The following is a 24,531-nucleotide window of genomic DNA, read 5'->3' as shown; positions in this document are numbered from 1 at the left end:
CTTTTTTGGGTGTGGGTCAGGACGCTGGGGCCCCATGATCCCCTATTGCCCGGGGGCCTCATGAGTTGTCAGTCCTCCCCCTGGCCTACACTGAACACTAACTCATAGCAGGGAGTACTGTACAAGTCAATTCATCTAAACAGTATTGAATGATAATGTATATAGTCTTAGAAAAAGAATGCATTTGAACATATTTGACTTAAAATGAATGTGTTTGTATTGTGTGCTTAGGTACCCGCGTCCTCGTCAGCCCCTCCATGGAAGTGAAGGAAGGTGACTCTCTTACATTGACCTGCCACGTCCTGGATGGAGCTGAGCCTGTGATTAGTTACACTTGGTATAAGAACGGCCGGTGGTTACAGGAGGGCGCGTTGGCCTCTCTTCTATATGAGAACGTGAGCAGTGATAATGCAGGGTCCTATTCCTGTACCACCCATAGTATCGAGGGCTCCAAGACCTCTCCACCTGTCTCTATCACTGTGCTGTGTGAGTACTATAAAGAGTACCTGTCATATATACACAGAGATAACACACCCACACAGGTTGAACTGGATTGACTGATGTCTTTACTCAGTCTTACCAACTATGTAACTAATGAGGATCATATCAGGAAAATCTGATTCCTATACTAACCATTCACCTGAGTGCAAAACCTTGAAGTTTGGGAGTCCAGGATACTGGGAATCAGACATTTTCATTATCTAATGCAGTGATGGTCAACTTTCTTGATATAGGAGGTTGCAAGTATGGCCCCCAACATCACCAAAGGGCCAAACATTTATTTATTTCAGGTACTTATATAGCGCCATCAAGTTACACAGCGCTTTACATATATATTGTACATTCACATCAGTCCCTAACCCTCAAGGGGTGTACAATCTAAGGTCCCTAACTCACATTCATACATACGCATAGTAGGGCCAATTTAGACAGGATTTAATTAACCTACCAGCATGTCTTTGGAGTGTGGGAGGAAACCGGAGTACCCAAAGAAAATCCACGCAGGCACAGGGAGAACATGCATACTACAGGCAGGTGGTGCCATGGCTGGTATTCGAACCGACGACCCTAGTACTGCCACGTGGAAGTGCTAACCATTTAGCCACTGTGCTGCCCATAATATTCAGTGAATGCAATGCAACAAAAAGGTGTGAGAAAATACATGACTGATGGACATGCAGAATATCGAGTCTAATACTTACCTCTAATAAATAAAACCACCACCACCCTTCAACCTCCCTCACCTAAATGACCACACGACTCTCTTTTTGGTGCAAAACCGGCCATAGCAGCCATTTATTTAACATAACTCTAACATAACACATCTTACACTTCATACAGTACAATCAAATAATAACTGACAGTAATGATCCCAACCGGGTCCAAGGTCTTCGAAGGCACCGTTACTCACATCACAAACTCGGCTGTATCTGACATCCAATGAAAAGGCCCCCAGCCGCTACTACTTCGCCTCGGGGACAATACTACAGTTACGTAGTCCCAGATACAGCCAATGAACTCCCACATTACCAACGTGACCTTATAATTGGGAAGAAACACTCATACCTACGATGGGCCCAACCCATAATCCACCAAATTGTACTCCAGCACCGCCTTCAAAGACCCAGCGACCCCTGCCGGCTGCCAGGACAAAAACACCTCAGGACGCAAAATGCGGTTCCGGACAAGAAACAAACTCAAGGAACCCACACAAAACAAACAACAGGACAAACACAAAGAACAAACCATAACCAAACAGCAAAACAAAAATATGAAAAAGCTCCAGGGAGGGAGGGTGGGAGAAACCACCCCCCCGTGCTGGCACAAGGTCCAACTGACCTCCGACAAGACCCATCCCACCTCCTAATCCTGGCAAGACCACCCCTCAAGGTTGCGTACTCCAATCAGGTAAGTAACCACCCTCCTTACCTCCTGCATATACTCCCACCCAAATACACGCTCTGCCTCGTCTGCACGCCCCAGTCATGCTGGCCCTCCCTTTTAGCTTTGCTCAGTCCAGGCCCTGACTGACATCAAACAGGAGAAGGTCGGAGACTGAATATATGAAGCAAAAGATGACCAGAGACTGCTAACATGTTATGTGAATTGTAGGAGACTGGAGATACATTACATGAGACTGCTAGAGATCACTGCTATTATAGGCTTAGTTTACACTTGCAGTTAGGGGAGGTGGTAAAAATAGGTGTTTGAGTAGCAATTTTACCCACCCTACCCCCCCGTCCCCCTCAACTGCCTTCCACCTTAACCTGCAAAGACTGCAGGTCGGGTTTAATGATTCAAAAATGCAAAGCTACTGTCTGTGGTTTTGTATGATGGAGAACAAACTCCAACTACAGAAGTACTTATTGCTGTGGCTTGATTGGTCAGATAGATACCTGGTGTGTGACTTTACCACCGCTTTGACCTGTAGGGCCCGCTTGCCACTACTACCTCTATGCAGCAAACGTGTTGGGGGTTATTTACTAAAACTGGAAGGTGCAAAATCTGGTTCAACTCTTCATAGAAACCAATCAGATTCCAGGTTTTATTGGCAAAACCTAATAGAACAAGCTGAAGTTAGAAGCTCACCCATTGCATACCAAGAACAGTTCAGCAATGAGTGAGGATCCATCCAAATTGTGTTGGGATGCCTAGTGTCGCCCAACACTAGGCAATATGAGGGCAGTGGGCTGCAGTGGAAATCACCACATACCAACATTTGCTGTGTGCATAGAACTTAACAAAACGTCACTTGTTGCATTTCAATACAGTTCTAACCCCCCCAAAAAAAAGAAAAGAAAAATTAAACCATGTGATACATCTGGATCAGCACTGGGTCCTCTTATCACACCCCAGTGGTCATGCATTTAGTATGGCTTCTGGTGTGAATGAACCCTTAAACCCTTAAAGTGTTACTAATCCCACAACAGTACAATCAGTCTGTAGATGCAGTAAAGCATGCTTGTTATACTCACTGTGGAACCTAAGGGGTTAATCCTCTGCATGGTGTGAAAAGGCTGTTTGATCCTGTCTTCTCTGATCCTCCTCTTCTTCCAGTGCCCCCCCTCTTATCTCCTGATAGGACATATCGTGTGGATTTACTCTGCACATGATCAGTTTACTGCGTATTGCTAGAGAGGTTTTTTTTTGGGAGAGTGCATGTGATCAGCACAGGACCAATCAGCACTGCCAGACAAAGGGTCAGGGGTCTTGCATCTTGCTAGAGCAGAATGAAAACTCCTCATACAAGCTTTAACCAGTGCTCTGCTGGACACTGATAGATGTCACGAGACCGCTGTAACTGCTGATGAGAAAAGGTATTTAGCAGTTTATATTTACTAAAATAATTGGATTTCCATGTTCTGTGTACTGTGGGAGACCAGATATAGTGAATGCAGGGTCCGGGGAGACCAGATATAGTGAATGCAGGGTCCGGGGAGACCAGATATAGTGAATGCAGGGTCCGGGGAGAGCGGATATAGTGAGTGCAGGGTCCGGGGAGAGCGGATATAGTGAATGTAGGGTCCGGGGAGAGCGGATATAGTGAATGTAGGGTCCGGGGAGACCAGATATAGTGAATGCAGGGTCCGGGGATACCAGATATAGTGAATGTAGGGTCCGGGGAGACCAGTTATAGTGACTGCGGGGTCCGGGGAGACCAGATATAGTGAATGCAGGGTCCGGGGAGACCAGATATAGTGAGAGCAGGGTCCGGGGAGACCAGATACAGTGAATGCAGGGTCTGGGGAGAGCGGATATAGTGAATGCAGGGTCTGGAGAGACCGGATATAGTGAATGCAGGGTCCGGAGAGACCGGATATAGTGAATGCAGGGTCCAGGGAGACCAGATATAGTGAATTCAGAGTGCGGGGAGACTGGATATAGTGAATGCAGGGTCCGGGGAGACCAGATATAGTGAATGCAGGGTGTGGGGAGACCGGATATAGTGGATGCAGGGTCCGGGGAGACCAGATATAGTGAATGCAGGGTCTGGGGAGACCGGATATAGTGAATGCAGAGTGCGGGGAGACTGGATATAGTGAATGCAGGGTCCGGGGAGACCAGATATATTGAATGCAGGGTTCGGGGAGACCGGATATAGTGGATGCAGGGTCCGGGGAGACCAGATATAGTGAATGCAGGGTCTGGGGAGACCAGATATAGTGAATGCATGGTCCAGGGAGAGCGGATATAGTGAATGCAGGGTCCGGGGAGACCAGATATAGTGAGTGCAGGGTCCGGGGAGACCAGATATAGTGAATGCAGGGTCCGGGGAGACCAGATACAGTGAATGCAGGGTCTGGGGAGAGCGGATATAGTGAATGCAGGGTCTGGAGAGACCGGATATAGTGAATGCAGGGTCCGGAGAGACCGGATATAGTGAATGCAGGGTCCAGGGAGACCAGATATAGTGAATTCAGAGTGCGGGGAGACTGGATATAGTGAATGCAGGGTCCAGGGAGACCAGATATAGTGAATGCAGGGTGTGGGGAGACCGGATATAGTGGATGCAGGGTCCGGGGAGACCAGATATAGTGAATGCAGGGTCTGGGGAGACCGGATATAGTGAATGCAGAGTGCGGGGAGACTGGATATAGTGAATGCAGGGTCCGGGGAGACCAGATATATTGAATGCAGGGTGCGGGGAGACCGGATATAGTGGATGCAGGGTCTGGGGAGACCAGATATAGTGAATGCAGGGTCCGGGGAGACCAGATATAGTGAATGCAGGGTCCAGGGAGAGCGGATATAGTGAATGTAGGGTCTGAGATTTAGTAACACTTTAATGTTGCACATTGAGCACCCTAAACCTAAAGTGGCTGTAAACCTCATATGCATCAGTTCTCAAAGACATGCACCATTTTAAAGATTGTCCAATAACAAGCATTTTAATCTCTGTGCCTTTCAGGGGTCTCTGAAAATCTCTGGTCCGTAAGTGTGTCTACAGACCTGAGCTCAGGAGGTGGAGGCATGACATCATTGGCCCCACCTCCTAGCTGTACACTCCCCCAAAAAACACATTGTTGCCGGATCAACAGTGTGCACATTGCTGGATATGTGCGCGCACTTCACTCCCGCTGGGAGGTGGGGTGTACGGCTGGGAGGTAGGGCCAGTGATGTCACAACTCCGCCACCCACAGACCAGAGATTTTCAGAAAGCTGTGACAGGAACAGAGATAAAATACTGAGGTAAAAATAAAATGATTTGGATTTTTATTGGACAAACTATAAAATGGCGCATGTCTTTGAGAACTGATGCATATGAAGTTTACAACCACTTGAAACTAAGCACACTGCCACTCAGGCTGGGGCAGCAGGAGACACGCATCCTTCACTCATGTTCTTGTATGAGTCTCCTCTGCATATCTGTGACCTTAGGTACATGCAGAGCCACTCGAAACTGCAAATGTTTGTGGATTCCCACCCGTGCTCTGAGTAAGGGAGCCGGCATCCAGTGTCACCAATTCAGAAATGTTGGCCTGGAAGTAGAGGGATGCCACTCAACGAGCCTAGTACTCATTAGACTGTGTGTGCCCTCAAGCTAATGCCACTCCTCCAGCCATGTCACTAACGTGTTTCACCTCACCCACTGGGGCTTAGTCATAGTCTTAGTCTATGACTAAGTCCCGGTGGGAGGGATGAAACTCATCAGGGCATGACCGGAGGAGTGGCGATATCCTGAGGCCACACACGTCTAATGAGCATTAGGCAGGTTGAGTGGCATCCCTCTACTTCCATTCCTCTGTATGCCTGTCGATCAAGGGGGAGGGTGACACTTTTTTTGCATGTGTTAGATTTTTTTTTAGTAGCAAAGCGGGGAGGATTACAGAAGACAGGCCTTCTTGTTTCCTTGCCAGGAGTTGTGCTTTGCTGAGTTAGCTAAAATGTTCAGTTTACTTTTTGTTATCTGGGTTTTCAGCTACTTTAAAGTGGACTTGGTGGACTTGGCTTTCAATATCAGTTTGCCTCTAACACTGTATCTTCTGTTGTTCTTACTGTTTGATTCGTCTTCTGTCCTGACAGATCCTCCAAGAAACCTCCTAATGACGTCATTCCTGGAGCTGCAGGAGAGGCAGTTGGCGGTAATACTGTGCCGTGTGGACAGCGAGCCTCCCTCTCAATTGTCTCTTCTCAAAGACGGGGAAGTGGTATTGCCCGATGGATATGGTGACACCACCGATCGCGTTATGTTGTCCTGCTCCCATAACACTCTACGGCTGGAAATAAAAGATGTAATAACGAATGACCATGGGGAATACACGTGTCAAGCTAATAATTCCTTTGGTGTTGTGGAAAAATGTATAAGCTTCTCCGTTCAAAGTAAGGATGACTTGGTTATTTCTGAAGAGAACCTGTGAGGACGGAAATACAGGAGTAGAAACTGATCACTAATTTTTAAGAGATTAGGATAACAGCATTGAGCTCAGCAATGGTCGCTCCCATAGGAGTCTTCAAAGGTTGACTTTGAACCAGTAGTAGCAGGCAAAAGCAAGATTCAGCCTAAACCATGTCTTGGATTTGACATTTGGGAGGTGCTAGGCTGCATTGGGACTCTGCATAGTGCCACCTTCCAGTGTTTTTTCATACAAACCCCAATGATTAACTTAGCCTTTCTCAATCTTTCAACCCTGGAGGAACCCTTTAAATAATTTTCAGGTTTCAAGAAACTTTGTGTTAAAAATGATTATACCTACAGCTCACGGACATTTGCTGTGATCAGTAAGTTGTAGGAAATTTTAAATAAAAGACTATGGCGTACCTACATACAGTGCCTGCAGTATTTAAAACCCAGGCCAGATCATTTATGGAAACCCAAGTGATGTATACAACACAATTCCTTTCACTATTCATCTTAAACTGAATAATAATACCAAAATGTAGCACCCTCTCAGATATACTGCTAGTTAGGTGAGGAAAATTTAGTTTTGTAGCTCTGCTGTAATCATCACAGCAGCATGTGATTGCTTTGGTCTGCTCTGGGCTCTGCAGACTGCAAGTTTGATTGCTTCACCCTGTCTTCTTGAGGCTTCCAGAATGTAGTTGGCGGGAGAGTCAAATTCACCATTTGAATATCTATGCAGCTCCATCCAGGGGCGGACTGACAACTCATGGGGCCTCCGGGCAATAGGGGATCATGGGGCCCCTGTGTCCTTGCCCAAACTCAAAAAAGCCTATGAAAAAGGTACCAGGGGCATCTCATGGGGCCCTCTACTGACCCCGGGCCCTCGGGCAGTGCCCGAGTTTCCAAATGGTCAGTCCGCCCCTGGCTGCAGCCAATACCTGAGGGAAGTTGCCCAGATGGTGGCTGGGAGAGTATATAAATAGCTTGGTGCCTCAGAGAGCAGGGGTCTTCTTCCCCAGGAGGAGAGGTTCCCAACCAGAAGGGCCATTGCCCTTCTAAGCAGTCCAGCTGAAGATTCTGCTTGTCTCATCGAAGTCCTAGCTGGGGGGCCTATTCTGCTGCAAATTATTTGGAAGCTAAAAGATGGTTTTCATTGAGGATCCGGTTTGGAGGCTCACTGAGGAGACTGTCTGCCTAAGTCTGGATGGAGACATCCAAGTCCCAGGGATATTGTGAGAGAAGGATCCTAGTAACTGTTTCTGCTGTTAGCCTCTGGTGCACTAATGTTAAGGCATACCAGGCTTGGAACACTACTTAGGGTGTCACCGTGCTGTCCATGTTATGTCCTGCTGCTTAGGGGACTGTAAGTAGCTGCAAAGGGAAGAGTGTCCTTACATTCCTGTTCAGTGTTCTGGGGTATCCCACAGCTTCCCAAAGTCCCATCTAACTTAATCTTCAATACATTTTAAAAAATCAACCCCTAGACTGTTTACTGAGCCAGATGAGTGAATGTTGCTGTTTTCCTGGCTGCACTACACTAGTGGGGAAAAACAATTGGGAAAGAAATCAGTGGCCCTTGCGGAGTTATCTGTACAAAAAGAAAAAAATACATATTATCAAAATTCTGGTGTCCCCTAATATTAGTATTCAATGCCGAAGTGACCCCTAACGTTGGTGGGGTCACTGCTCAAGGAAGCCCTAGCAACCTTAGGTGAAACTTGCACATACAAATATAAAACTGTCTGAAAAACTAGATAGTATTACAGGTGGTTGAATCCAGAAATTTGTAATACACTCACCGGCCACTTTATCAGGTGCACCTTGCTAGTACCGGGTTGGACCCCCTTTTGCCTTCAGAACTGCCTTCATTCTTCATGTCATAGATTCAACAAGGTGTTGGAAACATTCCTCAGAGATTTTGGTCCATACTGACATGAGTTACTGTTACCTTTTTATGATCTTGAGCCAGTCTGCCCATTCTCCTCTGACCTCAACAAGGCATTTTCATCCACACAACTGCCACTCACTGGATATTTTCTCTTTTTTGGACCATTCTCTGTAAACCCTAGAGATGGTTGTGCATGAAAATCCCAGCAGATCAGCAGTTTTTTAAATACTCAGACCAGCCTGTCTGACATCAACAACCATCAAAGTCACTTAAATCCCCTTTCTTTCTCATTCTGATGCTCAGTTTGAATTTCAGCAGGTCGTCTTCACCACATCTAGATGCCTAAATGTAGTGAGATGCTGCCGTGTGATTGGCTGAGAAACAATTTGTGTTACCAAGCAATTGAACAGGTGTACCTAATAAAGTGGCCGGTGAGTGTATATTATTGTATGTAAGCTCCGGAACCCCGTGGTTTTACAGAACCCTGATTGAGAAAAACTTACCTAACTGATTACAATCCATCTCCAGTAGGAAAGGAGTAGAACTTCTCTCAAGCTTTTATTGTGGTCAGGGTCCCCACTGAGGGAAACTTTGGGGCCTAGTTACAAAACATTTGTTGTGGGATTGCCTCATCATTTACATAGCTATTGCCAATATTTCCCAATAATATGTCTAATTTGTATATTTTCTGTGATCATCACCTCCATCTAGAGACCATAATACAATATATTCCTGAAATACTACAATCACAATTAGGAAAATGCCTCATTATGGTCACTAGATGGTGCTGCAGATCATAGAAAATACACATATTGGACAGGAAATGGGGATTATTCGCAATGGCTGTGTGAATGACACATTTTTTTTATCAATAGGTTTTTAGTGTTCAGACAGGAATTGATCTGTAATCTCTATGGTGGGGTTACACACTCCAAAAAAAACAATTTAATGTAAAGTTAGAACATTTGTCAGGTTATTATTATTCTCTGTGTCTTCCTGTCCCAGTGACAACTAATCTGCTCACTTTTTATTCTGCTTTCACGGGGAAATTAAGGAGGAAAAATCCCATAATAAATAATTTCCAAATCTATCCCAAAAAAAAGTTTTGCCTGTGGTTAGGCTTTAACCTCCTCGGCGGTATGATTCTTTCCGATTTTTTGTGCTGAAAGCGGTACCATTTTTTTGCATGGAAATATGTAGTTTTTTATTGTAGGCTGTAATTTTTAGGAATAACTCACTAAAATCTGTCCGAAAAAGAGTCTAGTAAACATCCCGGGTATGATAAAATTTGAAACACGAAATCATAAATTATAATTTAATAAATAATCATAAAAAATAATAATATAATAATAATAAATTTAATTCAATAATATAATCAAACCAAAAACACTGAAATGTGAAATACAGAGGCAAATTCGCACATCGCTGAGCAAAGTCGCAAAATCGTTTTCAGTGTCTGATGACGAATTTCCCCCACGAATCATTATCACTCAATTCTGCAAGTGGTTCTGATTTACTATCGCTGTTCTCTAGCTGGTCTGAAACCGCTTTTGACCTAAAGGGACGCTTTCTGGACGCCATGGACTTTTCTAAGTTTCCAGGCAGAAAGAACAGTCAAAATGCAGGCAGGGCGCCGGACAAAGCAGTAGGGACAAAATATATGTGAAATGCATTGAAACAGCAATGACAGCAAAAATGACATTTTTTAAAAATTTCAAATTTCCCGCCGGTTCCGGCGCCCGTACGTCCCGACGTCACAGGGACCGGAACACAGAAGCCGGATGCCGGCATCGGCCAGAGGAGATGGCCGGGGACGCTGCAGGGGACACATCGCAGGAGCGAAGGACAAGGTAAGTGCTGCAGGGACCCCCAGAGCAACGCCGCATGGTAAGCCCGAGTGTAGCTCGGGGTTACCGCTCTTGGTATAGACATTTTACCCCGAGCTACACTCGGGAATACCGCTAAGGAGGTTAAAGAACAACTAAAGCAAAATAGTCATTTCTATGCAAAAGTATTCTATAGGTGAACTTGGGGATAAGCAAATACTGTCTAAATACAAGAGGCATGTGTATTCTTACTTGAAGTTTGAGGCTTTATTTGTAAAAAATGTGCCTAACCATTCATCCATGAACTTCTCATTCATTGTGTGCAAATTGGGTAAAAGCGAATGCTTTTTAGGCTATTTTCTCTTCTGAATGAATGTTGTTAAGGCAGTAGTAAAATGTGGCATTATGGCCGCTAGAATGAGCTGAGCAGCATAAGAATACATAACGTCTTTATAACAAGAGATACAATGTAACAATTATAGAGACCATAGGTTACATTTATCTGCTCTTTTCCTGTAGTGGTCTCTATAGCTGTTCCATAATTGTTACCAGATAACTTCTTTAAATATTAACATTGATTTATCAATTTCTTTGCACAGCAACATTGATTGTCATGTTTTAAACCCTTTTTAAACTCTGTTCCAGCTGCCATGGTGTTGGTAAGGCCATCCAGTGAGGTGGAAGAAGGACACTCGGTGAATCTCACATGTCAGGCTCCCATGGCAGACAATACTACTTACACCTGGTACAAGAACAACCGGTGGCTCCATGAAAGCTCCCAGAAGTCTTTACTGATACCCATAGTGTTCAGTTCAGATACTGGTTCTTATCACTGCTTGGCCAAGCACTGGCGAGGAAACAGCATCTCCCCCCTGGTGGGAATAACTGTCCTATGTAAGCATCTACCTTGTGATATCCATCAATATATTGTGTAAAACAGTGGTTTCCAAACTGTGGGCCATGGGCCAGATGCGGCCTTTTGCTTGCTTTGCTCCGACCTTTTGGACACTTTACCTCCCACTGACACCAACAATGAGGCACTATTCCTCCCACTAACACCAACAATAGGGCCATATTCCTTCCACTGATAACAATGATGGGGTACTATTCCTCTCACTGACACCAATGATAGGGCACTAATCCTCCCACTGACACCAATGATGGGGCACTATTCCTCCCACTGATACCAATGATGGGGCACGATTCCTCCCACTGACACCAATGATGGGGCACTATTCCTCCCACTGATACCAATGATGGGGCACGATTCCTCCCACTGACACCAATGATGGGGCACTATTCCTCCCACTGATACCAATGATGGGGCACGATTCCTCCCACTGACACCAATGATGGGGCACTAATCCTCCCACTGACACCAATGGTGGGGCACTATTCCTCCCACTGATACCAATGATGGGGCACGATTCCTCCCACTGACACAAATGATGGGACACTATTCCTCCTACTGATACCAATGATGGGCACTATTCCTCCCACTGAGATCAATGATGGGGCACTATTCCTTCCACTGACATCAATGATGGGGCACTATTCCTTCCACTGACATCAATGATGGGGCACTATTCCTCCCACTGAGATCAATGATGGGGCACTATTCCTCCCACTGACAGTAATGATGGGGCACTATTCCTCCCACTGAGATCAATGATGGGGCACTATTCCTTCCACTGACAGTAATGATGGGGCACTATTCCTTCCACTGACACCAATGATGGGGCACTATTCCTTCCACTGACACCAATGATGGGGCACTATTCCTCCCACTGATACCAATGATGGGGCACTATTCCTCCCACTGACACCAATGATGGGGCACTATTCCTCCACTGATACCAATGATGGGGCACTATTCCTCCCACTGACACCAATGATGGAGCACTATTCCTCCCACTGATACCAATGATGGGGCACTATTCCTCCCACTGAGATCAATGATGGGGCACTATTCCCCCACTGATACCAATGATGGGGCACTATTCCTCCCACTGATGCCAATGATGGGGCACTATTCCTCCCACTGAGATCAATGATGGGGCACTATTCCTTCCACTGACAGTAATGATGGGGCACGATTCCTCCCACTGATACCAATGATGGGGCACTATTCCTCCCACTGAGATCAATGATGGAAACTATTCCTCCCACTGATACCAATGATGGGGCACTATTCCTCCCACTGACAGCAATGATGGGACACTATTCCTCCCACTGACAGTAATGATGAGGCACTATTCCTCCCACTGACAGCAATGATGGAGCACTATTCCTCCCACTGACAGTAATGATGAGGCACTATTCCTCCCACTGACAGCAATGATGGAGCACTATTCCTCCCACTGATACCAATGATGGGGCACTATTCCTCCCACTAATACCAATGATAGGGCACTATTCCTCCCACTGACACCAATGATGGGAACTATTCCTCCCACTGATACCAATGATGGGGCACTATTCCTCCCACTGACACCAATGATGGGGCACTATTCCTCCCACTGACACCAATGATGAGACACTATTCCTCCCACTGACACCAATGATGGGGCACTATTCCTCCCACTGATACCAATGATGGGGCACTATTCCTCCCACTGATACCAAGGATGGGACACTATTCCTCCCACTGACACCAATGATGGGACATTATTCCTCCCACTGATACCAATGATGGGGCACTATTCCTCCCACTGACACCAATGATGGGGCACTATTCCTCCCACTGATACCAATGATGGGGCACTATTCCTCCCACTGATACCAATGATGGGGCACTATTCCTTCCACTGATACCAATGATGGGGCACTATTCCTCCCACTGATACCAATGATGGGGCACTATTCCTCCCACTGACACCAATGATGGGGCACTATTCCTCCCACTGACAGCAATGATGGGGCACTATTCCTCCCACTGACAGTAATAACGGGGCACTATTCCTTACACTGACAACAATGGTGTAAAAACATACAGAAGAAACCCTTTCGGATTTTATTATAACACTCAGGTTTATCCCCCACTGATCCCACAAGTCCACCTAACTCGTGGTTGGTGTGTTGCAGTGCCACTAAATTATATATTTTTTTAATATCATTTGGCAGATGGTCCTCGGAACTTGGTACTAACGTCATACCTAGAAACACAAGGACGAAGGAGAGCGATTATTGTGTGCCAGGCTGACAGCAACCCTCCATCCATGGTCTCACTGACCCGCAATGATATCCAACTAGGCACCTCAGCACTAGCGTTGGTTGACCGAGGAGATAAGTACTGGTCTTCTGCCTCTTATAACTACCTGAAGCTGGAGATAAGAGACATCACCGCCGAGGATTCTGGGGGTTACATTTGTATTGTTAGTAATAAATTGGGTACCACAAGCTCATCCTTACACCTCAACACTATGGGTAAGAGGCTTTCTTTTTTCCATGCCTTTTGTTATATGCTTTACTTCCCATACTTTACATTTGGTGGTTGATTTAAAGTGTTACTAAACCCAGGATCCTGCATTCACTATATCCTCTCTCCCCGGACCCTGCATTCTCTATACCCGCTCTCCCCGGACCCTGCATTCACTATATCTGGTCTCCCCGGACCCTGCATTCACTATATCTGGTCTCCCCAGACCCTGCATTCACTATATCTGGTCTCCCAGGACCCCGCATTCACTATATCTGGTCTCCCAGGACCCCGCATTCACTATATCCGGTCTCCCCGGACCCTGCATTCACTATATCTGGTCTCCCCGGACCCTGCATTCACTATATCCGGTCTCCCCGGACCCTGCATTCACTATATCCAGTCTCCCTGGACCCTGCATTCACTATATCTGATCTCCCCGGACCCTGCATTCACTATATCTGGTCTCCCCAGACCCTGCATTCACTATATCTGGTCTCCCTGGACCCTGCATTCACTATATCCGGTCTCCCCGGACCCTGCATTCACTATATCTGGTCTCCCTGGACCCTGCATTCACTATATCCAGTCTCCCTGGACCCTGCATTCACTATATCCGCTCTCCCCGGACCCTGCATTCTCTATATCCACTCTCCCCGGATCCTGCATTCACTATATCTGGTCTCCTACAGTACACAGAACATGGAAATGCAATTATTTGAGTAAATATAAACTGCTAAATACCATTTCTCATCAGCAGTTAGAGCAGTCTTGTGACTTCTATCAGTGTCCAGCAGAGCACTGGTTAAAGCTTGTAGGAGGAGTTTTCTCTAGGAGGGCGCAGTACCCCTGACCTCTGTCTGGCCCTGTGCTGATCACTTGCACTCTCAAGAAAACATAAAGCCTCTCTAGCAATACACACCAAACTGAGCATGTGCAGTGCCTCCATATGATAGGGATAAGAGGGGGACACTGGAAGAAGGGGAGGATCAAAGAAGTCAGGATCAAAAAGCCTTTTTACACAATGCAGAGGATTAACCCCTTAGGTTCCACAGTGAATATAACAAGCATGCTTTACTGCATATACAGGATGATTGTACTGTTGTGGGTTTAAGAACACTTTAAGGTCAATGATAACTTTTAGCCATTGTCCCTTCCTTAGCAAATTTTGTTTCTGCAAATCTTCCTTAAAAAAAATGGTCTTTTGTTTCTATGTGATATTTTGGTGTTTGGGGGATTTTTGCTTATTGTTTTATGTTGATAAGGTCTTTAGGTTAAACTTCCATTTTTGCAATGATCCCATTGGGCTTTTTGTTTTATTGGTATTATTTGGGGACTTTCATTTATTTTTTTATGTATATTGATTTTTACTATATATATTGAAAAGACTTTCCTTTCAAAAATAAGTGTGCTTTTGTTTCAGAGGTGGTATTTTGTTTTTTTTGGGGATTTTTGGGGAGGGTTGTTTATTTATCTAATTATGTTTTGTAAATGTGGGTACTCCAAGCACATAATTCACTTGTTATTGACTGTGTTCTTGGAGCTGCCTTTTGTTCACAGCATATCACTGCATCGTTTGAAAAAAAAAGAAGAAAACTAAGTGCAAGAACAGTGTACGCCTAAACCACCTGACATTATATCGATCGGAAGCGGAAGTGGGAGCAGATACCTGTCAATTTCGGTCACCCGCTCCCCAAAGGTGCCAATCTTTAACGGGGAGCGGGGAACCAGTCTTTAAAGTGTAACTTCCCCTTTTGGGTGGAGCTCCGCTTTCATAGCTGTTGACATAAGATACACTATTGCAGGCAATGCATGGGTCGAATTCGGAACCAATTTTCTTTGCAAAATTGGAAATTTCGTGCCTTTTGTAATCCGATGGTGCCACCATTGAATTCGAAATTTGACCAACCAAGCCTTTAATTTCACATGTTGTTACAGAAAAGAATTTTCGTGGCCAACAATCTTCTTTCCAGGTCTCAGGTCATGCTCTTTTCTTTTTTGATTACATTTCTCACATGATTCTGTCATCATTGATTAGAAATTTGTTTGTCAAAACATTTCCAACATGCCCTGTAACGGAAGCGTAGGCAGGACAGAACGCACACGGGGGATGATAAACACACAAAGTTTTATTGAAATGGGAGAGATAATCAGGGTAATAAGGTGGCGTCCGCGTACCCAAAAAGGGGGGAAGAGGGGGGAGAAGTCCGAACAGTGATAATCCGGCCCACGATAGGGCGATTCAGGTAGCGATGGCCTGAGCACTCAGTGGGGCAGTCCAGGTAGCTACGATAATGCAGGCATGCAATAGGGCAGTCCGGGCAAGTATTAATCCAAGTGTTCAATGGGATAGTCCAGGCAGAGGACAATATGGGCGTACAATGGGGCAGTCCAGGCAGAGGACAATATGGGCGTACAATGGGGCAGTCCAGGCAGAGGACAATATTGGCGTACAATGGGGCAGTCCAGGCAAGGGTAATAGAGAGATTCAATGGGGCAGTCCAGGCAGGGAGAATATGGGCATTCAATGGGGCAGTCCAGGCAGGGAAAATAGGAGCATTCAATGGGGCAGTCCAGACAGGGAGATTATGGGCATATAATGGGGCAGTCCAGGCGGGGGAAATATGAACACTCAAGATTTCAGGCAGAGGTAACTTCCCAGGGACACAGCAGTCAGAAAAGCAGGCAGGGGTAACTCCCAGGGACACAGCGGCAGCAAGCAGTGGTAACTTCCAGGGACACAGCCGCAGCAGGCAGGGGTAACTCTCAGGGACACAGCGATCAGCAGAGCAGGCAGGGGTAACTTCCCAGAGACACAGCGGTCAGCAGGCAGGGGTAACTCTCAGGCACACAGCGGCAGCAGGCAGGGGTAACTCCCAGGGACAAAGCAATCAGCAGAGCAGGCAGGGGTAACTTCCCAGAGGCACAGCGGTCAGCAGGCAGGGGTAACTTTCAGGCACACAGCGGCAGCAGGCAGGGATAACTTCCCAGAGACACAACGGTCAGCAGAGCAGGGGTAACTCTCAGGCACACAGCGGCAGCAGGCAGGGGTAACTCCCAGGGACAAAGCAATCAGCAGAGCAGGCAGGGGTAACTTCTCAGGCACCCAGCAGCAGCAGGCAGGGGTAACTCCCAGGGACACAGCGATCAGCAGACCAGGCAGGGGCAACTTCCCAGAGACACAGCGGTCAGCAGGCAGGGGTAACTCTCAGGCACACAGCGGCAGCAGGCAGGGGTAACTCCCAGGGACACAGCGATCAATAGAGCAGGCAGGGGTAACTTCCCAGAGACACAGCGGCAGCAGGCAGGGGTAACTTCTCAGGCACCCAGAGATCAGCAGACCAGGCAGGGGCAACTTCCCAGAGACACAGCGGTCAGCAGGCAGGGGTAACTCTCAGGCACACAGCGGCAGCAGGCAGGGGTAACTTCCCAGAGACACAGCGGCAGCAGGCAGGGGTAACTCCCAGGGACAAAGCAATCAGCAGAGCAGGCAGGGGTAACTTCTCAGGCACCCAGCAGCAGCAGGCAGGGGTAACTCCCAGGGACACAGTGATCAGCAGACCAGGCAGGGGCAACTTCCCAGAGACACAGCGGTCAGCAGGCAGGGGTAACTCTCAGGCACACAGCGGCAGCAGGCAGGGGTAACTCCCAGGGACACAGCGATCAATAGAGCAGGCAGGGGTAACTTCCCAGAGACACAGCGGCAGCAGGCAGGGGTAACTTCTCAGGCACCCAGCGGCAACAGGCAGGGGTAACTCCCAGGCACACAGCGGCAGCAGGCAGGGATAATTCCCAGGCACACAGCGGCAGCAGGCAGGAGTAGCCCCAGGGACACAGCGATCAGCAGACACTCAGCGGGGTCTGGGCTGTGGGGTCTGGCCTCGGCTCAGACCTCACACAGCTGTTCTCTCCTTGAGCAGGGGACCAACAAGCGCCCGGGTCCTGCTTCCTGGTTGCCCCGGCACTGTGAGAAGGGGCAGTAAAGCATATACAGTACATTGTGTAGCACTGTAATGCAGGAAGCAGGAAGAAGATTAGTTTTCTAAAGTCAGCAGAGCAGGCAGGGGTAACTTCTCAGGCACCCAGCAGCAGCAGGCAGAGGTAACTCTCAGGGACACAGCGATCAGCAGAGCAGGCAGGGGTAACTTCCCAGAGGCACAGCGGTCAGCAGGCAGGGGTAACTCTCAGGCACACAGCGGCAGCAGGCAGGGGTAACTTCCCAGAGACACAGCGGCAGCAGGCAGGGGTAACTCCCAGGGACAAAGCAATCAGCAGAGCAGGCGGGGGTAACTTCTCAGGCACCCAGAGGCAGCAGGCAGGGGTAACTCCCAGGCACACAGCGGCAGCAGGCAGGGGTAACTCCCAGGGACAAAGCGATCAGCAGAGCAGGCAGGGGTAACTTCTCAGGCACCCAGCAGCAGCAGGCAGGGGTAACTCCCAGGGACACAGCGATCAGCAGAGCAGGCAGGGGTAACTTCCCAGAGACACAGCGGCAGCAGGCAGAGGTAACTTCTCAGGCACCCAGCGGCAGCAGGCAGGGGTAATTCCCAGGCACACAGCGGCAGCAGGCAGGGGTAGCCCCAGGGACACAGCGATCAGCAGACACTCAGCGGGGTCTGGGCTGTGGGGTCTGGCCTCGGCTCAGACCTCACACAGCTGTTCTCTCCTTGAGCAGGGGACCAACAAGCGCCCGGGTCCTGCTTCCTGGTTGCCCCGGCACTGTGAGAAGGGGCAGTAAAGCATATACAGTACATTGTGTAGCACTGTAATGCAGGAAGCGGGAAGAAGATTAGTTTTCTAAAATCGGGACAACTTTTTCATTTTATAAAAATGTTCATGAATGCGCCCCAAAGACTGCAAAGCCTTCCTCTCCTTTTACTAATGTTTCAGAATAAGCACACAGCAACAGGGTGGGCTTTAATATTAAATGAAACCTGTGGTGAAATTGTATAGAGGCTGCCATGTCTGACTTCTCTCTGAAAATGCCAGTTTCCTGGCTGCCATGATGATTCAGTGGCTCCATTACTTTCCAAGGCATACTGTAGACCTAAAACAAGTACACATATCAGGATTTCCAAGATTCTAAGCTGCATGCTGTATCCCGGTCAGTGACTCCTGGAAAGTCTATTGATGCCAGAGACAGACAGGCAACTAGCATTTTCAGCAGATTAACAATGAAAGCCCCAATATTTTTGCAATTTACAGATTTACTTTAAGCTGAGAACCTCACTCACTCCTTCTCACATGTCTTATCTCCCTCTATCTCCAAATACCTCTCTCGTTCCCTGGTGACCGACTCCACATAGACAGTGCAGATTCCACGTACAAGATTGTCTTTTGGGCTGCAGTAGGATGTATATTACTGCTGATTGGAGTCATCATTGGACTCTACTTTTGGAAAAAGTAAGTACAGCCATGTTCTTCTCCAGTATGTTTAACACAGGGATATTGAAATGTGCCCTGGGCTTTGTTGCAGGTATTACAAGGTGGTATCAAGTTCCGAGACTAGTTTTGTAACACTCCAACAGATGGCAGCACAAGGCTGCACACACAGTCACAGGGAGCACTGACCTTCATAACTCAGTGTGCCAAAAGACATTGTCCTGTGTACATCGGGAGCTGTACAACTAGTGCTATTCTGACCACGTGCATTACCAGATCTGCTATTTCATCATAGACAGCAAGTTAGAGCAAAGAGCAAACGTGAAATTCTGTGTGAAACCCGTACACCCAAGTTTTGTCACCGGTAATGATCCTAGATATGAAGGACAGGTCATCCATGGCACGCTGATGGAGGTCTTGGCAGACTTCAGCACGATTTTCCTTGTGCTCCTGGGTCAGCAGCCTGGGGACAAACTTGGCAGCAACAAGGCGCATGTTCAAATCACACATGAAGAGTGCCTGGACTGTTCCATATGACACACCGACAATGGCAGCAGTGTTGTGGATTGTTCTCTGATGATCATCATGCACACATTTCAACATTTTGAGCTTGTTGAAAGTCCTCCTAATCTCTCATCTTCCTCCAGTGATGTTCTTCTGCTCTTGAAGAGCATGCACCACTCAAAACACCTCGAACGACTCATTGTAGCATCGCCTTAAACTTGCTGAATCATGTCAAAAGTCTCTGTGGCAGATTTGCCCAGTTTCAATCAGAATTTAGCTTTTTTTTCTTTGTTTTAACTTGATGTCCATGATGAAATAGCAGATGCGGTAACGCACGTGGCTAGAATAGCACCAGTTGCACAGCTCCCGATGTACACAGGACGATGTCTTTTGGCACACTGAATTATGAAGCTCAGGAAGATGTCTTTTGGCACACTGAATTATGAAGCTCAGTGCTCCCTGTGACTGTGTGTGCATCATTGTGCTACCATCTGTTGGGGTGTTACAAAACTAGCTTTGAAACTTTTTGATACCACCTCGTATATCCCGATCCCCATTACATGCCTTGGCTTTAAGCTTTATTCTGGGTAAATGGAAATACATACAGAATATCTGAACTGTTTTACTCGCTACAGGATTTGTAGATATATTCAGCCGAGTTACCCCTGCTAGACAGCACAGCCAGGTCCGTGAGCCTGGGTTCACACTTATACGGTGCGGCATATCGCAGGTGATTCACAAAGGAACTGCACCGCATTCATGTGCAAATCACATGCAAATTCTGTGCGGTGCGATTTGAGCCATACATTTTGTATGTCTCTAATCGCATTGGATCCGCACCAAAAAGGTGCAGGACCCTTTTTTTGGTCCACACTAGAATCGGATCGCATGGGTACTATGCAATCTGATTCTGCACATCGCGCCGCGTTTTGCGGACCGATTTCGGGGTATTGTTAACTTAACATACACACTCGCAGCGGTTCTCATGAACGGGGTGCGATTGTGATGCGGTGCGGAATTCACACAGTAAACGATGCGAATTCCTCACGGCATCAGCGTGAACCCAAGCTCAATCGCCTAAACCTCTTCATTAGCAGTTTGAATATCAGTCCCAGGCAGTGAGTTTACAATAAAGTAGCAGCACATGGAGTTAATACTAAAAAACAAAAAAAAAACAAATTTGCTGCAATACTTATCTTCAGGCTAGGTTCACACCTATGCAATTTGTGTTCGATCTGTTTCTGTAGTGTGTTTTGCGTTACATTTTGCGTTTTTGCCTTGTTTTTTTATGTGTTTTGCATATTTTTTTGTTTCTAGGCAGATTTAAAATGAAAAACGCTGCAAAAAATGCACTACATGCTGTTCTGCAGCGTTTCCTTTGACGTCTATATAACCAAAAATGTTTTGCATTTAAAAAATCCCTGACCCTTTCCAAAAAACGCAGCGGGTGAAAACGCGGAGATGTGAACCTGTCCCATAGGAAATCATGTTAAATGGACTGCTGTGCGTTTCTGCAAAACAAAAAATGCTGCAGAAAACACTTAGGTGTGAACTTAGGGTTAATCCAAAGCCTAGGCCATGCAGTCTGGGCCCAATGTATTACTGTTTTGAGAGGCAGTGGGTGCAGGAGTAAGGCTGACCCACCAATGTCGGCAGTCTGGCCAGAAGGCCCCTGAGGGGGCCACTGTGTAATATTTTCCCTTTGGGATAGATAGCATATCAGGGCAGTTTGAAAATAAATAAAATATAATAAAAATAATGAAGAAATGATATACAGAATACTATCTCTACAGGAAATATGATAATCATAATACAATGATTTTAGTGATAGTTCACTTTTTAAAAAGTCGAAGAAAAAAAAAAAAGGAAGAAAAAAAAGTTTTGCTTTTAGATATACTTTAGGGCTGCTAAAGTGGCCTCTCAAGCCATGAGTGATAAAATTACTTTGGAAGCCGCTTTAGCATACCATAAGTGCTTCCACAGCTTGACCTCCCTGGCGGTATTCCCGAGTGTAGCTCGGGGTAAAGTTTCAGTACCAAAAGCGGTAACCCCGAGCTACACTCAGGCTTACATGCAGCGCTGCATAGGGAGTCCCTGCAGAGCTTACCTTGTCCTTCGCTCCCACGATGTGTCCCCTGCAGCGTCCCCGGTCATCTCCTCCGGCCGATGCCGGCATCTGGCTTCCGTGTTCCGGTCCCTGCGACATCGGGTTGTACGGGCGCCGGAACTGGCGGCAAATTTGAAAATTTAAAAAAAATGACTTTTTTTAAAACGATTATTTCATAGCAAAACATTCCTGTATCAAACCATTTCACATACATTTTGTCCCGAGTGCTTTGTCCGGCGCCCTGCCTGCATTTTTACTGTTCTTTCTGCCTGGAAACTAAGAAACGTCCATGGCGTCCAAAAAGCGTCCCTTTAGGTCAAAAGTGGTTTTAGACCGGCTAGAGAACAGCGATAGTAAATCAGAACCACTTGCAGAATTGAGTGATAATGATTCGTGGGGGAAATTCATCATCAGACACTGAAAATGATTCTGCGACTTTGCTCAGTGATGTGCGAACTTGGCGCTATATTTCAAATTTCAGTGTTTTTGGTTTGATTATATTATTGAATTACATTTTTTATTATATTATTATTTTTTATGAGTATTTATTAAATTATAATTTATGATTTTGTGTTTCAAGTTTTATCATACCCGGGATGTTTACTAGACTCTTGTTCGGACAGATTTCAGGGAGTTATTCCTAAGAATTACAGGCCTACAATAAAAAAAATACATATTTCCATGCACAAAAATGGTACCGCTTTTGGTACAAAATTCCTGACATAATCAAACCGCCAGGGAGGTTAACCTCTTCACGCTGGCTGAACGCAAAAGTGCGGCCTCCCAGCGTCTGCGCCTAAACGCCGAGCGGCCGCACATTTGCGTTCTATTAAAAAAGGACATATGTGCCGAGAGCGTGCTCCCAGCACACATGTCCGGCACTTACGGAAAGGTCCCGATCTCCTCTTTCAATCGGGACCTTTCCCGATCATGGGACCGCAGTGACGGCGCGTCACGGCGGTCACATGACACTAAACCCTGCCCCGCCTCCCGGCTTCTGAAACTTTTAAAGAGCCGGGGGGCGCCGGCGTGAAGGAGTTTTAATGATCCATGAACCTTGTCATGAAGTTGAAATGTAATCAGCTTATAGGTTGTCTTTGTTGGTTCATCCCTTCCCCCTTCAACATGCCAATAACATTTTTAAATTAATATTTTCTGGTTCCATTCCATACCCCACTTCAGACAGTGATGTCATCACTAGGCCTCTGTACTTCTCTGTACAATGCAAGCAGATCATGGCTGGAGGAATGGGCTACGCAGTTGACATTCTGCTGCTTTTATCTTTTAGCAGAAAGCAAGAAAGACTGATTTTGAAAACAGACGATGAGTCTTTGGAAATGGACAGCAAAGAAATCACACAGGTAATTCTTTTTGAAATTCCCATGACACTTAGCGTGCAGAATGTACTGTTTTAAGTGAAAAACATTCAAGCAACACAGGGAATGGCCTAATAACAATCGTCCACAGAACTAATGTATGTATACTTGCACAGGTCGATCGCTCAAATTATTTCTATAAATGTACCCCTTTGGGGGTAGAAAAAAGAGAAATGTATTATCAATGAAAATTATCATTATTTTGTGACAACTTTTATTTCCTTTTTTGTGTTGTCATATATATTTTTGTCTATTGCTCTGTAAATACTGGATTTTTTTCCAACAAAGTAGATAAAGGCAAGCCTTGAATAACAAATGATAAGGAACCTAGAGCTCCAGCTGCAGGCTTTAGGTTGTTTATTTGCATCCAATCAGGCATGCCCTCATACTACATAGCTGTTGGTACATCTAAAGGAGATTGTGCAATTAGATTGTATAGTGTGTGGTCAGTTTTGGGGTTCCGGGTAAGGGATTATGAAACAGAAAGGGATTTTGTTTTCTTTACCTAAAATAATTGGAATTTCACTTTTTTTCCCCAGAATTGAACTGTCCTCTTGGAATGTTCATTTAGAGATATCGGGTTGGCTGGTTTGATATCTGAATTCACCTAAACGATAAAAGACTTTCCTGTCAATCTAGAGTCAAAGATTGTACCGAGATTGGACACCAAGCAGACAAACCTCAAGGGACAGAGACACAACAGACACTCAAAGACTGTAGGAAAAATGGCCAATCAGGAGGACATAAAACAAAACAGACTCATCTTGCTCAACCCAGGTTGTCCATAAAGACGTTGAGAGTAATTGTTACTGTGAGTAGAGCTGCTGTCCACCATCATAGAAACTGTACAATTGGAACTGGCGCTTGAACCCGGCATTGCTTCAATTACTTTAGTGGACATAAAATAAAAATTGCATGTATTGCCTCAGCTCTTATGCGTTTTATCCCAGAAGGGCCTTAATCATAAGGCCTTGCTGTGCTGAAACGTAAAAGACTGAAGCAATACGTGAAATTATTATCCTGTGTCCAATAAAGTATTTCAAGTAATCCCAAAATCAAATTCTGGTTTCAATTGCCCAATTAGGAGAATCAATCCGGTTCATGTGTGTAACTGTCATCTGGAGCTATGATTAAGGTCCTGCTGAGCTGAAACACGTAAGTTCTGAGGCATCACATGGAATTTTTATCCTGTGTCCAATAAAGTAATTCCAACAATCCTGAGATTGAGTACCGGTTTCTATTGCCCAATTAGGAGGATCCATCTGGTTCATATTTGTAACTGTCATTCGGAGGTATGATTAAGGCCCTGCTGGGCTGAAACTCGTAAGCACTGAGGCATTACATGGAATTTTTATCCTGTGTTCAATAAAGTCATTCCAACAATCCTGAGATTGATTACCGGTTTCTCTCCCAGTGACAATATCTTTGATGTATATATCTAATTAACCTTGCTATGCAAAATGATTTTCAGGTATTAAAAAATATGCAAAATCAAACTATGTGAGTGATTTAAAAAAATATAAACCACTATAGTGTATATAAATTAGATAATAATAACCGCAAAACCAATGAATAGTGCATAGTGAACTAAAATATATAACTGAAAATAATACACATCATGAATAGTGAAATACTCAAAAAAAATTATATATATACTGCCAAATAATTGTGATATAAATGTCCTTTA

General features: G+C 45.9%; 1 protein-coding gene across 1 annotated transcript in view; it reads left to right on the top strand.

Annotated features, from left to right (window-relative positions):
* The window catches only part of SIGLEC1 (sialic acid binding Ig like lectin 1), a 103,860-nt gene extending 80,072 nt beyond the window's left edge, over positions 1 to 23,788 (top strand). The window contains exons 16-22 of the mRNA XM_089691169.1: positions 232 to 486; positions 6,025 to 6,321; positions 10,703 to 10,951; positions 13,181 to 13,483; positions 18,782 to 18,878; positions 22,757 to 22,829; positions 23,384 to 23,788. Of these exons, the coding sequence (XP_089547295.1) occupies positions 232 to 486; positions 6,025 to 6,321; positions 10,703 to 10,951; positions 13,181 to 13,483; positions 18,782 to 18,878; positions 22,757 to 22,829; positions 23,384 to 23,389 (1,280 nt within the window). The 3' untranslated portion in view covers positions 23,390 to 23,788. The remainder of the gene's footprint in view (positions 1 to 231; positions 487 to 6,024; positions 6,322 to 10,702; positions 10,952 to 13,180; positions 13,484 to 18,781; positions 18,879 to 22,756; positions 22,830 to 23,383) is intronic.
* Positions 23,789 to 24,531: the final 743 nt, after the last annotated feature.

Source organism: Staurois parvus, unplaced genomic scaffold, assembly GCF_062004578.1.
Source record: "Staurois parvus isolate SC_StPar_1 unplaced genomic scaffold, SC_StPar_1.0 ptg000552l, whole genome shotgun sequence".
NCBI classification, from domain to species: domain Eukaryota; kingdom Metazoa; phylum Chordata; class Amphibia; order Anura; family Ranidae; genus Staurois; species Staurois parvus.
Note: the sequence above shows the minus strand (reverse complement) of the source record. Positions and strands in the feature narration are given on the sequence as shown.